The sequence below is a fragment of the Anoplopoma fimbria genome, chromosome 23 (genome assembly GCF_027596085.1).
Source record: "Anoplopoma fimbria isolate UVic2021 breed Golden Eagle Sablefish chromosome 23, Afim_UVic_2022, whole genome shotgun sequence".
NCBI classification, from domain to species: domain Eukaryota; kingdom Metazoa; phylum Chordata; class Actinopteri; order Perciformes; family Anoplopomatidae; genus Anoplopoma; species Anoplopoma fimbria.
This window is the reverse complement of record NC_072471.1, coordinates 18852583-18868132: the sequence shown is the minus strand read 5'-3', so window position 1 is coordinate 18868132 and position 15550 is coordinate 18852583. Positions and strand designations below refer to the sequence as shown.

Below are 15550 nucleotides of genomic sequence, written 5' to 3'. Positions count from 1 at the left end.
CTGCATTAAGAACATTCCTCCCTATAACACAATTCAAATTTCAGTGATGGAGGACAAATCCACAATCCTAAAATCAAAAGTTCAGCTTACTTTAAAATTTGTGTTAAGTCTCTTGTTCAAAAATCCTTTTTTGTGTGACTTCCCCTCCAATGCAACTCACAAAGGAAACTTTCTGGGGAAACCATAATGGGTACCCTCTCACTCAAAGACTTTGGTAGAGGCCCACTTCATCTGATGAACAAGCCTCATCCTGGCTTCAGATAGGGGAGAGCGGGGCCTCTTGTCACACTTTTCTACTTTTATTTTCCCACTGAATCTTCCGATATCCATACTACCAAAGTAGTATGCCAGAAATAGATGTTAGTATGTCCCAATTAGGGTTAAGTATTGTTAAAAAATTATTGGTTCTAGTACTCGATTCTCAGGCTGCACGGTGGTGTAGTGGTTAGCACAGCAAGAGGGGGCTGGACAACCTTCTGTGTGGAGTTTGCATGTTCTCCCTGTGTCAGCGTGGGTTCTCTCCGGGTTCTCCGGCTTCCTCCCACAGTCCAAAGACATGCAGCTTAGGTGCATTGAAGACTCTAAATTGCCCGTAGGTGTGAATGTGAGTGTGAATGGTTGTTTGTCTCTATATGTCTGCCCTGCGACAGACTGGAGACCTGTCCAGGGTGTACCCTGCCTTCACCCATTGACAGCTGAGATCGGCTCCAGCACCCCCTTAACTGGATAAGCAGGTTACGGAAAATGGATGGATGGATAGTACTCGATTCTGCTTATTGGTTCGGTTCCTTATCGATACTATTATTGGTTCTTTTTGATAATTTTGTGAGAAAAAAAGGCATTAAATAAAGAAAAGGATTGACATTGCTTCATTATTGTATGTAAACAAATAGTCTTTCTTGAGCAGCAATATAAGAAGTTCCAAAATCCCAAAAACAATTCCTGTTTAGAACCGAGTCTCTGGAGGCATCCCTGGTCCCCATACATAGAATGTCTAATGCAGTATGCCAACATTTTGCAGTATTCATGCTAGCATGTTTTTCTGGTTATTCTGACCCACAATCCTTTGTGCAGTGGATATATGAGCGAGAGGTTCAAAATTCAAGGTGCAATGTTATGAGGAAGTAGTATGTCCACATTGAACTCTTACTGCATCCTTAATGAGGGAAGCTGCAGTAGTAAAAGTACTGTCTCAGTACACATACTCCCTCATTTCAATATTCAATACATATATTATTGCAAACAAATATATAATCTTTACCAGCCATGACAGGGACTCTGATATTGTTTTCACCTTGTGAGTCTGTGTGTGTTGTCATGGAGAAATGTGGTCCTGGAGACATGAAGTAGAGCAGAGGAGGTTTTAGTACTTTTGCCAGGTGTTTTAATGTTCGTCAGTCTGCGGACAGAAACTTAACAGGTGTGTGGTCGAGATCAAAATACAGGTGCAGTTTGGTATGGGTGGGGTCCAAGCCAAGGCAGCATAAGTAGGTGATGCTTCACACATAGCTGATACCAATAACTGACCGTCGATGATCCATATTGGCTGGTACAAATCCTTTCTGTCGTTTTGTTTTGTTATAGCAACTGTTCTACAAGGCTCCAGACTGTTCTTTTTCACCACCATCCCAAGAATCTGAAGTAACAATTCAAATGATTAGGAAATAAAAAATATTTTAAAGTGTTTTAATGATAAAAAAAAATGTATCATGGAATAAGCAGTATTAATGATATATTAGAAGCTTATAACTGGTGTTGGTAAGTTAAACAGCTCACAATCCACTATCCAATCTATTTTATATAGCTGTGAAAACATCTGATTCACAGCTACATTTATTCAATTACATATTACAAGGTAACATTTGAACACATCATGATGATCTTTTAATTTCCCCTCAAACCAAAATTCATTTTTACTGAACAGAGCCCGAAAGCATCATAATGTAGTTAGATATTAGCTCTGCTTGCTGACAAAGTTACTCCTGCCAATTTCAAACTCGGATTTGTTGTTCACAATGTATTACTATCAGGGATTGGCCACTAAAAATAATGAATACTGATCTCTTCTGAATATTATAACATTGGCCGATAACAATCGTCATTTCACACTATGATGGTTAAACTAATTAGTCCATGGTTCCCATGCACTGGGAGGGGGGATCCTTACAGATCACAGATCAACTACGTTCCGTTACACCACTATCTTCCAGTTGAGAAAACGTGTTGCTGTGCCCTTAAATGGAGAAAACATGACAAATTGGGGGTTTTTTTAGGAGGCAGAACCAGGGAGGCTCAGGGGCGCCGCTAGGGATTTTGGGCCCCATGAAAAGAATCTTTACAGGGCCCCCAACACAGCGGCAAAATTTTTTGATGCTATTTTACATACAATTATGCATTTTAATGGTATTTTTGACTATCATTTGACATCATCAACTTAGTGTCATTATTTTTTCTGTATTATAATTTCATCATGCACAGATTGTAAAGCCCTCTGAGGCAAATTTGTAATTTGTGATTCTGGGCTATACAAAATAAACTGAATTGAATTGAATTGAATTGAATCATCATTAGGGGCCCACTCTCTGGGCCCCCTCCATCATGGGCCCCTAGAATCCGTCTCCTTTACCCCCCTTTTCGGCGCCCCTGGGGAGGCTGCTCCACATGCGAGCACACCTTATCTGCTGCTGGTTCCCCACTGTATGCTGCTGGTTCCCCACTATATGCTGCTGGTTCCCCACTGTATGCTGCTGGTTCCCCACTATATGCTGCTGGTTCCCCACTGCTGCTGGTTCCCCACTGTATGCTGCTGGTTCCCCACTGTATGCTGCTGGTGCCCTTTTTATTGTAATGCCCCATGCCCTCAAACAACTGCGGTCAAGCCAGCCGCACCTCAGGTTTGCCTGGTCAAACTAGCCGCCGCTGTATTCGGAGTGTGCGATTGCTCCAATACTTACGGTAAGTACAAAGTGAAAGTACTTCATAGTATTTGTGCATATAGTTTAGGAAGTACTTATTCAATATATATAGGACTCATGAACTACTTATCTAAGAAAGTGTTTTTATTCAACATGAAAGATTGAGGAAAATGCTGAATATTGGTCACTGAAGGATACTTTGACCTTAGATTACTCAAAAAGTACACAGTAAAAGTACTTCATAGTATTTGTGCATATAGTTTAGGAAGTGCTTATTCAGAATATATAAGAGTCATAAACTACTTATGGAAGAAAGTGTTTTTATTCAACATGAAAGATTGAGGAAAATGCTGAATATTGGTGACTGTAGGATACTTTGACCTTAGATTACTCAAAAAGTACACAGTAAAAGTACTTCATAGTATTTGTGCATATAGTTTAGGAAGTGCTTATTCAGAATATATAAGAGTCATAAACTACTTATGGAAGAAAGTGTTTTTATTCAACATGAAAGATTGAGGAAAATGCTGAATATTGGTGACTGTAGGATACTTTGACCTTAGATTACTCAAAAAGTACACAGTAAAAGTACTTCATAGTATTTGTGCATATAGTTTAGGAAGTGCTTATTCAGAATATATAAGAGTCATAAACTACTTATGGAAGAAAGTGTTTTTATTCAACATGAAAGATTGAGGAAAATGCTGAATATTGGTGACTGTAGGATACTTTGACCTTAGATTACTCAAAAAGTACACAGTAAAAGTACTTCATAGTATTTGTGCATATAGTTTAGGAAGTGCTTATTCAGAATATATAAGAGTCATAAACTACTTATGGAAGAAAGTGTTTTTATTCAACATGAAAGATTGAGGAAAATGCTGAATATTGGTCACTGTAGGATACTTTGACCTGGGATTACTCATAAAGTACACAGTAAAAGTACTTCATAGTATTTCTGCAATCATTCCAAGAAGTATTCTTCATAAACTACTTATGGAAGAAAGTGTTTTTATCCCACATCAAAGTTGAAGAAAAAGGCTGATATATATTCCATTGCATTACCGTAAGTATTGGAGCAATCGCACACTCCGAATACAGCGGCGGCTAGTTTGACCAGGCAAACCTGAGAGGCGGCTGGCTTGACCGCAGTCTCAAACAGGCCGTGACCACCACTGGGCGGAGCTCACAGTGCTTCGTCTCTGATAAAGAAGCTACTTCAGGTGAATATTTGTAATTTTATTTTGTCACGGAGTAGTCTCGTGAAGTTCTACCTGTTTCCACGGCGTCGTTCCATCGCGGAACCAAGTCATGGGGTAAAGTATGAGTCCTTCTCTTGACTCACTGAACAATGACTTCATCAGTCGGGGGGAATTTCCGTATTTGAAACACTCAACCACGACTACCGCTCTGTTGACGGCTCAGAGGATCTTCGTGCTCACGTCTGATCGCCCGTTCAGATGGACCCGTCCACTTTCCTTTACGATGTCCGACCGGCGGTCGTCGAGAGACTGTGTAAAATCCTGGACAGTGGAGATGACAGGCTCGGATGGCGCGGACTAGGTGAGGAAGAGCTATCGTCTTTCTTGTCTGAGATGTGGGTCGAGTCTCATGGAGATACGGGTCTACTTGCGGGTCTACCGCAGCCACATAATAGAACTTTGTACTGAAAGACGATAACAACAGAGGACTGTCTCTCTGTTAGTCTGCCATTCTGTCGGTCTATCTGAAATAATAAGGAAGTGCAATAACAATAACAGATCTTTAAATATTAGAATAATATTAGTTCAATGGAATTATTCAAACACGGGTATTAACAGTAATCAATTCTGACTTCGGGTTTACCAAGTTGAGTAAAACTACCATCACAATTTAATAATAATAATAATAATTGATTGTACTTGTATAGCGCTTTTCTAGTCTTCCGACCACTCAAAGCGCTTTGACATTACCAATCAATCACCCATTCACACCCATTCATACACTGATGACAGGAGCCACCATGCAAGGTGCCACCTGACCATCAGACTCTAACTAACATTCATACACATACATACACACACCACAGGAACAGCCTGCGGGAGCAATTTTGGGGTTAAGTGTCTTGCCCAAGGACACATCGACATGGACTGCCGGAGCCAGGGATCGAACCGCCGATCCTCTGATTGGAGGACGACCCTGCTCTCCACTGAGCCACAGCCGCCCATGTCTGAATTTAAGCTTCAGACATGTTCCCAGTTGGTTCATCTCGTATGTTTCATATACAATGCTTACTTCATTCGTTGGTTAAAAGATTTGAGCGACATCGAGTCATCCAGATGAACAATTAAAAGTGTGATATGTGGGTCAAGGAAAGCTGTGGATGAACCCGCGTTCTTATGATCTTTTTACACTGACACCTTCATCTTCTGTCTCGGTCTTCAGCTGTCCGAGTCGTCCCCAACTTGTTGGAGGTTCGCATGTTGGAGCGAGTGGAGGCGGCCGGCCGGAGTCCCAGTAGGGAGCTGCTGTGGTCCTGGGCTCAGGAGAATCCAAGGGTGCAGGACCTGCTTAAGGTGCTGCAGGACATGGGCCACCGCAGGGCCCTGCAGGTCCTCCAGGGTCCAGCTCAGTCGGGTCAGTCACAGACAATCAAAAAATCAGTTCGTCATGTATCTGCATCAGTGGTGTATAAAGTACCCAAAAGCCATACTTGAGTAAAAGTAAAGATACCTTCCTGGAAAATGACTCCAGTAAAAGTAAAAGTCACCTATTAGAATACTACTTGAGTAAAAGTCTTAAAGTATCTGATATTTGCTGTACTTAAGTATCAAAAGTAATTTTCAAGATATTTTCAATGTGCTATGCAGATTCTGCATGAAAATATCTCTGGCGTTGCTGAGTAAACTGTATTGATGCAGAACTTCCGAGATGCTGTGTATGTTATTTAAAGCTCCAGGTTGAGTGGTTTCAAGGCGTAGCAGTCTTTCATATGTCAATATGTAAATTGTGTGAAAATGAAAATGAGAACTGTATGTGAATTATAGCATCCTATTTGGTGGGATGATACACAATTTCACAGCTGATCACGCTGCCCACGTAATATATAAGGAACAAGATTCTGTCTTACCAGTCAGTTCAGGAGCCCCGTCTTCTGTTGCTGTGGCCCAAAACTTTTTTAAACTCACACTGTAATGTGCTTTCTATTTGTACCATCCTGCAACGTACAGTAAAGTTTAAAGTCTACAAGGTACAATCTGTACAGCATAAGCCCCCCTCTGTCCCCCTCGACCCTTCGATTTCATCGGACGAGAAAAAACTTGTTTTTAACCTGGACAAACTGGGAAAACCCTCAAGGAGAGAAACTGTTCCCTTTACCAGGAAGGACAGACATGCAATAGATTCTGTTACACTAATGTAAAACCACAGGATGGACAATCAGATATGCGAGAAATCTAGATATATTGTAAACATATATGAAGAAAATTGGATCTGGAAGGATGTCAAGCAGCTTCCAGAGGTGTCGCCATGGAGGCCCATGTGCTGGTGGGACACAAACAAACAGAGGGTTGGAGAAACACAGTGGTTTCCACAACGTTTACCGTGTTCTTCGACAAAGCAACCACAGACTATAGTTCAATTCAATTCAATTCAGTTTATTTTGTATAGCCCAGAATCACAAATTACAAATTTGCCTCAGAGGGCTTTACAATCTGTGCACATGCGACATCCTCTGTCCTTCCCTCACATCGGCACAGGAAAAACTCCCCTAAAAACCCCTTTAACAGGGAGAAAAAAGGAAGAAACCTATGGGAGAACGACAGAGGAGGGATCCTTCTCCCAGGATGGACAGAATGCAATAGATGTCATGTGTACAGAATGAACAGCATAACAGAGATACAACACATTCAATGTATATGACATAAATGATTCATATAATAAGACTACTTATAATAACAGCAGCAATTATTACAGTAGAATTATAGCCATGAAAATAGGGATAGTAATGTGACTAATAATAATAATCGAAGTAGCAGTGGGTGTCAGTCGGCTCACAGCAGGAGGCACGACTACGGTCCAGGTACCACAACGATTCATGGAAACCTGCAGAGCGAGAAAGCAAAAAGGGCTTCATTTTATAGTACGCCGATTAATAATGCGTCGACACTGAGATGGACTAACAGAAAGTTAAAGCGGTAGTTTGAGTGTTTAGAAGTTCTCAGAACGGGGGGCGAACTATCCCTTTATGTAAAAAATGCAAAAACAGACTGATCTCAGCCTGGAGGTCATTTCAGAGGAAGAGGGTACGATAGGTTAAGGCCCTTGGGCCTGCTGAATTATTTTTTACTCCAGGGACAGACAGGAGCCCTTTATTCTGAGGGCGGAGAGTCCTGATTGGAGTGTAAGCCTTTCTATTTAGAATTTTGTAGGTCATCAGAAGCACCTTAAAGTTGGATCTTACCTGGATAGTGAGCTAAGAAGGAAAGCTAAAACACGTCTAACATGGTCAAATAGTGTAGTTTGGCCAATGACTAGCATCTCCGTCTTATCTTAATTTAGGAAATGAATCAATACAAAAGTTTCCATGGCAGAATATTTGAGGATCTTGGTGCAAATATTGTGGTTTTATAACCTTTAGATAGTATTTATGCAAGCAATATTGCAAATTCCTGGGAGAGTAACTGAATGGCTGTTGGAGGGAAGTTACATTACAAAGGGGAAACGTAAAGCCCTTTCTTGGTTCCTCTTTGCGGCGCATGTCTGCTGTCAGCAACCACGGTGATGCAGTTATCGAGAGAAACACAACTATGATGTCATATTTGGCCAATCTGTTTATTTACAGACTCGCCTGTGGCCCCCAGCAGTCAACACTCAGAGTCCAGAGGGCAGATGTCAGCAGATGAAGAGAAGGTAGAATTATTTGTTCTATTGACAGGAGGCAGTTTGCATGACCTGTGTGCAGTATCAAGAATAAATGACCATGCTGTCCTGTGTTTCTCCGATAAGGGATCCTCCCAACGAGAGGAGAGTTCTGCAAGTCCATCATTATGCCTCGGTAAGTAAAATAAACATTAGAATAAAATTAATTTAACAGTCCCATATTGTAGATTGTGAAACTTCAATGTATTTTTATGATTATATGTGCATTAACATGAATAAAGCAGTTTCAGGGTTTAAACTGATCCGTCTCTGTGTTCCAGTGAGCTCCCCCGGAGAAACTCAGCCACCCGTAATCACTTTCCAAGACATCATAGATGGAACCAGGGATTTTCATCATGAAATGAGAATTGCAGAGGGACAATTATCTGTCTACAGAGCACAGATTGGAAACAAAAAGGTTGCGGTGAAGCTTCTTAAACAGGTGATTGTTGATTCTGACATTCTTAACTGTTGGATGTTTTGATGTGGATCACCTACAGTAGATGGAGTTTGGAGAAGTTGGGAGGCAGTGGTAGACCGGCAACTGGCATGTTCTGTGAGGTTAAATTACTGTTTTTATTAAAGGAGTCTGGTGGCTTTGAAGAGAGCATAGCTAACGGCTTCAGTTCCCTGTCAGACAGGGACAATATTCTAAATACAGTGTACACTTAAACTGATTTTTGTTGCTTTTACATAATAGACAGAATACATAAATATTCTGTCTATTATGGCAAAAACAAAAACATAAGAGGATCCGGATGGCTGTGTCCCCTCACAGCATGAAAACAATCTGAGACATCTTCAGGGGTTCTCATCCTGTCCTATCGTTGAAATGTAAACTTCATCCATTTCTCCCACTTCTCACGACATCGCTCCTCTTGGGGTCTTATCCTGTGAGTTAAGAGTTCCATATCATATATTTCATTCACCATTAACAGCCTTCCATCTAGTGATGGTGGTTCTTCCTTGTACCATCTCTTCATAATAGCCTTCTTGTAAGCTGCTTGCAAGATTTTCAGCGGATACTTGTCTTCTCTTAACACAATATCTCCTTACATATATTACCATAGTACAGTAACATACATGACTTAGGCATATCATAGCCCAGAATTGTGACTATAACCATGAGGACATTTGCCCGAAACTGTACAATTTCAGGACAAAACCAAAATACATGGGAATGGTGTACATTTACTGCCCCACATTTCCCCCAAAGTGGTTGAACAAGAGACATATATTTGCTTGTAATTTGGGGGTAATAAAGAATCTAATGACATTCTTCCAACAACTTTCTCTCCAAGGAATTTGTTGGTGTCTGAAATACATTTGGCGAACTTTTGATAATTACCTCATACAACCCCACTTTAAAACATCCAAACTATCCCTTTAATGTCCGGGTATTGATTGTAGCGAAGAGCATCTAAATGAAAAACTTTACTTTTCCATTGTTCTCCAGACAAATATGGCGTCATGGAAGAAGCTGTGGGACGTCTTCAGGAAAGAAATGGAAATTCATCATATGTACGTGTCAACCCTTGCTCTCAAAATAACTTTCTATATTTATGTGATGGAGTGTGTTTAATATCAAACGCTGTGATGTGTTACAGGTACCAACATCCAAACATCTTAGATCTGTTGTGCTGTTTCTCCGATGAGGGCCGCTACTGTCTGGTCTACCCTTACCTCCCCAATGGATCCCTCTTCCACAGACTGCACCATCAGGTAGATTCATCAAAATGTTGTTCACATGTAAGGATGGCTGATTCTGTGTGTGGCTTGTTTACCAAGCTACAGCAAAATAGTTGCTTGGTAACCATTTCAGAGACAGGAAGTGAACCTGTGTGATACGACTTCTGCTTTTGCAGTACTTAACAAAGGATTTGGTTACCTAAAGAATCCTGCACACACTTTTATTTTTTAAATAATGCAGATCCAACTGTCCAGATTGCATAAAACCAAAACAGTCAGTTTATATGCATATGTGGATGTGTTTTTTATATTAGTTTTCCTAAGATTAGATTTAAAAAGCATCACAAATATATCACATTGTAATCGCCAGATGTGGCTAAAACACAGCCCAATGTGGATTTAAAACACAATCTGCAATGTGACTGAGGCAAAGTTTGTACTTTGTTAGTACCAACATTTTACGTCATGTAAACACACAATTATTAGGGGCGCTAGTAGTTATTTTAGTCACAAACAGGGATCTACTGTAGTGCTGTAAATATGGAAAACTAAACAAATGCAACATTTCTCCTGCTGTTGCCATGACATATTTTACAACACCACACAGGTAGTACTGGTTAAATGTTTTTTAGTTTGGTATAGGGGGCTAATTAATGCAATACACTTAATTGCTTTGAATGGTAAATGAAGTTGCGTTCGATTGTTTAGCTCCTTTCTAGTATTCTGATTGCCAATGATATATATATATATATATATATATATATATATATATATACATAGATACATAGAAGGTGCCACCTGCTCATCAAGATCTAAACTAAGACACATTCTCACACTTAAACACTGATGGCACAGCCTTCAGTTGCACTTCCACATACGGACATGCCGGGGATGGAACTGCTGAACTCCTGTTAGAGTACGACCTGCTATACCTTGACCTCTGAGCCACAGAAGACCAACGAGAAAAGGCTGCAGGCCTTACCTTAAACATACGCGACCTCTGCATGCTATTCAAAAGCATATTTCTTGTGTCACATCTAAAATGTTGTGTTGTCACTGTACAGGACAGAGAGCCCCCTCTCTCCTGGCAACAGCGTCTCGCCATCATTAAGGGGACTGCGAAGGCCTTGCATCACCTTCACACAGCACAGCCCTGCCCGGTGATCTGTGGCAACATCTCCAGGTACGAGACAAAGAAATACATCCTCCAAACCGTCCGTCATCTCTCTACGTTATTAGGGAAAGATCAGAAAGTTAGAAGGAAAGTATTAGAAACTAAGTGACTGCATTTATTACTTCAACAAAGGAGATTATGTAATTGACTGGTATTTTTTTCACCTTCTGAGTCTGTGTGTGGTAACCTGACCCAGCTGATTGTTTGTAACACAGAACCATCCAAGAAGTTGTCATTTGAAACTGTTTGAAGAAGGGCAGGCACTGTCAAAATATATTGGCTTTTGATTGGATGAAAAAAAACTACGTCCACTTCTTATATACAGACTATGGAACTAGCATTGAAGAGGTTTTGAATACTTTTCCAGGTGTTCATATGTCTGTCTTTCTGTCTAGATTATAAAATAACACCATACACGTCTGCAGCGTGGTGAAGCTCCACTGTCAGCTTCCTTTCATCTGTCCTGTGTCTCTCTTTGCTGTCTCTGCACAGTTCCAACATACTCCTGGATGACGCCCTGCAACCCAAGCTGTCCAACTTTGGGTTGGCTCGTCTCCGTCCTCATTCATCCAATCAGACCTGCACTGTCACTCTGGACACGAGGTCCCACAGCAACCTGGGATACCTCTCTGAGGAGTTCATCCGAGACGGAAAGCTGTCCTTTAGCCTGGACGTTTACAGCTTTGGAATGGTGATTGTAACGAGATCATATAAGCTTGGCTGAACTTTCTTCATCCTGTGTGTTTATCGGGTCGTTGCATAGAAACTCTCCATAACAAGTTTAAGTACAGAATTAAAAATGTTACTTACTTACTATTAGGTAAAAGAGCAAAATGCTTTTGAAGTATCGAAACTAAAAGTACACACTTTCCAGAATGGTCATGTATTACATAATTATGTATATCTGATGCATTACATATTATATATGTAGCTTGAGGTGGAGCTCGTTTGAACTACTTCATAGTATTAAATCATTATTATAATATATATTATATCTTATCAATTATAATATATAATAACAAACTTTTTTGAAAACTAATTAGTAACAATAGCGTAAAATAAATTAAATGGAGTAAAAAGTACTGAAAAATAAAGCGAATGTGGAAGCTTCTTAAACCTGCATTCTCTCTAATGTCCATCAGGGGGCGACTCCTCTGGTTGTATAGAAGTCTATGAGAAAATGACTCTACTTCTCTCTTGATTTATTCCCTCAGTAAACATTGTAAACATGAGTTTATGGTCTCAATCTCTAGTTTCAAGTCTTCTTCAGTACAGCATGATGTCCATTTAGTAAATGATGGTCCCATTCCCATCCCAGTCCAAATATGGTAACTTCCGCTCACTGGTTGCAAAAAAACAAGATGCTAAAATAGCTGAACTTGAGGCTTCAAAACTGCAGTCCACAAGCCAATGCATGACATCAAGTTAAATTTTTATATACATTCTATGACATTAACAAGTAAGTAATATTGTACATAAGAGGAAGTACAAAGTACTTTCTGTAATGAAAGGTTTGTGATTTCTGAAAGATCTGTTTTTATTTATTGCCATTGATTACAGTTTGCTTGCTCTCAGGTAATAATGGAAACAGTAACAGGACGGAAGGTCAGAGAAGAAGTACCAAAACAAACATCACTGGTGAGTCTACACTGAAGCTGGAATACTAACTTCCTGGGTCAAGGTTTTTTAAGAAGTCTTTATCTAAAGGCCACATAATACAGTGTGATGTCTTACAACAGCAGTTGTATTATGATCACATTAAATGTTGGCACTGGGTGCTCCCTCTGTCTTTTCTCTGACAGAGAGATCTGCTTGTAACCGAGGTGGAGGACAGCGGCGGCGTGGACTCTTGTCTGCAGTTCTTGGATGAGGCTGCTGGCCGGTGGCCGACGTCCATAGCCCTCGACCTCCTGCGTCTGGCCCTGGACTGCGCTACTGCCCGCCCCCGCAGCAGACCGAGCATGGAGAATGTGAGCAAACACCATTTCAATCCTGACCTTTAGGCACCGCAAAATATTCTAAGGTCAAAGGTCCACATGCTGAGTTTTATCACTTTCCACTGCATCTTGTGGTTTTATTTTATGATGCTGGAATCATTTATGTTAGGGACTATGTAGGTAAAAGAAAAAGAAAAAAAGAGCCAGGCGAGTGGGGTAAAAGTTGGAAAGAAACCTAAAGTTGTTTATTCATGAGAAAAAAATTACAAGAAAGAAAACGAATTTCATAAAATGTTATTAAAAGAAACGTCTTTAAAGATACATTTACATGTTTTTTTCTGTTCTTTCTGTGTTCTTTTATGAACATAATGCTAACACTCTGTGCTCATGTTAGACCTGTAGTATTTTATTTTGCCGATGGGTTAGCAGATAAATCCTAAAGTTCGCTGTTTCATATTGCCTCGCCTACCTTGACCTATTGAGCAAGGCCAAGGCCCTGAAACTTACATATAGGCATTTATTATTTTGGATCTTTTTGCCTAGTAAAGCAACATGCTTCCTTGTTGTACCATTGAATCTCTTTTTTGTTCTCTTTAAATAACCCCCCCTCCCCTGGTTCTGTAATTTTTATTTTATTTCCCTACAAAGGCCCTAATATGCCGTCATAAATCTCAACTGTCTTCAGGTGCTTCTAGCTTTGAGCAAGCTGCTTCCTCCACCAAGCTGCCCCCCTGCCGATCAACCCCAGAGCCTGGACGACAGAGACCCTTTTGAAGCCAAGGCGAGCCCCCCGCCCTCCATCCCCGTAGAGCACGACGAGCAGTGCAGCCCCCGCTTCCCTGATGCAGGCAGGGCCCAGTGAATGCAGCCAGTCGGAGGTGACGTATCTGAGTGAGGTTGGGGGGGCGGTGGACCTGTACAGCAGCTGGCCTGTACAGTGCAGCTGCCCTGCTGAGACTGGCGGTCTGTCCTGTGAGGACTGCAGGGCCAACGGCTTCACCAGCGACCACGCAGACGGCCCTCAGAGTGAGTGCTGTCCAGGTTCTGCGTCATACGTATCAGGGCAATTGCTTGGGTTTATTGGGTTGGGTTTCACAGGTAGGATATACAGTGTGTGTGTGTGTGTGTGTGTGTGTGTGTGTGTGTGTGTGTGTGTGTGTGTGTGTGTGTGTGTGTGTGTGTGTTACGCACCTGGCCTAGGGGCGCCAGGCTACACAACAAAAAGACGCGAGACAACAGTTTCTCAATCAAAATAAGTATTTAATCAAACCAAACCAATCCAAGTGCTCAAATTATAATAAAAGTATGGGATGTGGAAGTCAGTAAGTCCGTAGTGTGGAGTGTGTATGCATGAGTGGATTATAGGTGTGTGTGTGGTTTCAACATAAGTGTTGAAAGGTGTGCATGGCTATGGAGCTGAAAAGAACAGGGCCAGAAGGACTGGGGAAGCAGACTCTTATAGGGCGTTGGCACCCGGGCCCAGGTGCACGCCAATCACTCCTAATGACCAATTAAGTAGGTCTCTGCTCCCCAGTCCTAGAAACAAATGGAAGACACAACATACAGGGAACCGTCACAGTGTGTGTGTTAGCCTACTAACAGTTGCTGTGCTTTGTGTGTTTCAGCTGAATCCCTTGTGGTGGAAAATGCAGCCAAGGAGAGACTGAGGAACAAAATGAGTCTTTACAACAGAGGGCTAATTCACTCACAGGAACTGTTCTCTGAGATGAGCCTGCAGTAGAGACCAGACTTCCTGTTAACAGTCCCGACAACATTGTGTGTCCAGGATTTGAACTGTTTCATAAAGCTATGGTGTTCAAAAGGTCATATCAATAATAATATTTTTTTTATATAGACAAATATTTAAATAAAATAGACACTATTGCTGAAGATGCTGAATAAAAGTATTGCTTTTCCTGAAGGAAAAAGAACATGATTGCAAATGAATGATTTTAAAATGTTGACCGGTCCAAACTGAATGTTTTCTTAATCTCTGTGGAAGATATTTTCTAAAAAGTCTTGTGGACCTTTTATAAAATGAGGTTTGGCACCAAGGGTAACGCTGCATTGCCACAGATCAAGTAAGCAGTTTGTGTGGAAAAAGATGAGAAAAATGCCTGAGTTTGATGGTAAGCACGTGGCTTCACGACGGTAACGTTACCAAAGTGCCAAAAGGAGGCTGCCTCTGTATTATATTTACTGTGGCAACAAGTGACAACTCCAGTTATCACAAACAACAATAACCCATAAAAATGACCTACACTTTAACAAAACCAACAAGAACTTCCAACCGCCATATCCCTTAACTAAAGTGTTGTCACCGATTACATTGTCAAAATGATAAAAAATGATCCCTGAGGAGCTGCATTAGCATTAGTTAAGGTAGCGTAAAACAAAGACACATCAGAGGGGATTTAGAAGTGGGTGTAATCAGTTCACGGTAAAAAAGATTGGAAAAAAACAAAGTTGCAATGCTTCAGAGCAGAACATGGTAAACATGGAACTTGAATAATAGAATATTTTAAAGGTTAAATGGACCAAACCACAGACATTTTGTAAACATATGTAAAGACGAACTCTATTACTAAACTCTGCTGTCAGCTCAGCTTCGGGGCTCCCATGTCATGCAGCGTGAGCTATGTGGTGACATTAAACAGAAATACGATATAACATCAGCCAGGTGCAAAATAATTTGCATTTTCTCAAAAACAAATGTTTCATTGAATGATTTTAAAGTGACATAACATCCTTATTTACATACCTTCACATTGTGCTTGTGTCTTTTTCAAATTTGCGTTTCATTTCTTCTACTTTATTTTAATGACATGAGAAGAAAAAGTGGACATGCTACTCTCACTGTGAGGTTACAGGTGTATATATATATTTTATAATGCATGTTGACAGTGGTGGAAAGTAATTAAAGATACCCTGTGGAG

General features: G+C 40.8%; 1 protein-coding gene across 1 annotated transcript; it reads left to right on the top strand.

Moving 5' to 3' along the window:
* The first annotated feature begins 4023 nt into the window (after positions 1–4023).
* Positions 4024–15491, top strand: irak3 (interleukin-1 receptor-associated kinase 3). The gene is given in 14 exon segments (XM_054624420.1): positions 4024–4478; positions 5340–5531; positions 7738–7805; positions 7902–7950; positions 8096–8256; positions 9271–9335; positions 9422–9536; positions 10568–10686; positions 11170–11368; positions 12253–12315; positions 12480–12647; positions 13300–13442; positions 13444–13640; positions 14240–15491. Coding segments are annotated over 14 exon segments (1758 nt in total). The 5' UTR covers positions 4024–4375; the 3' UTR covers positions 14356–15491.
* Positions 15492–15550: the final 59 nt, after the last annotated feature.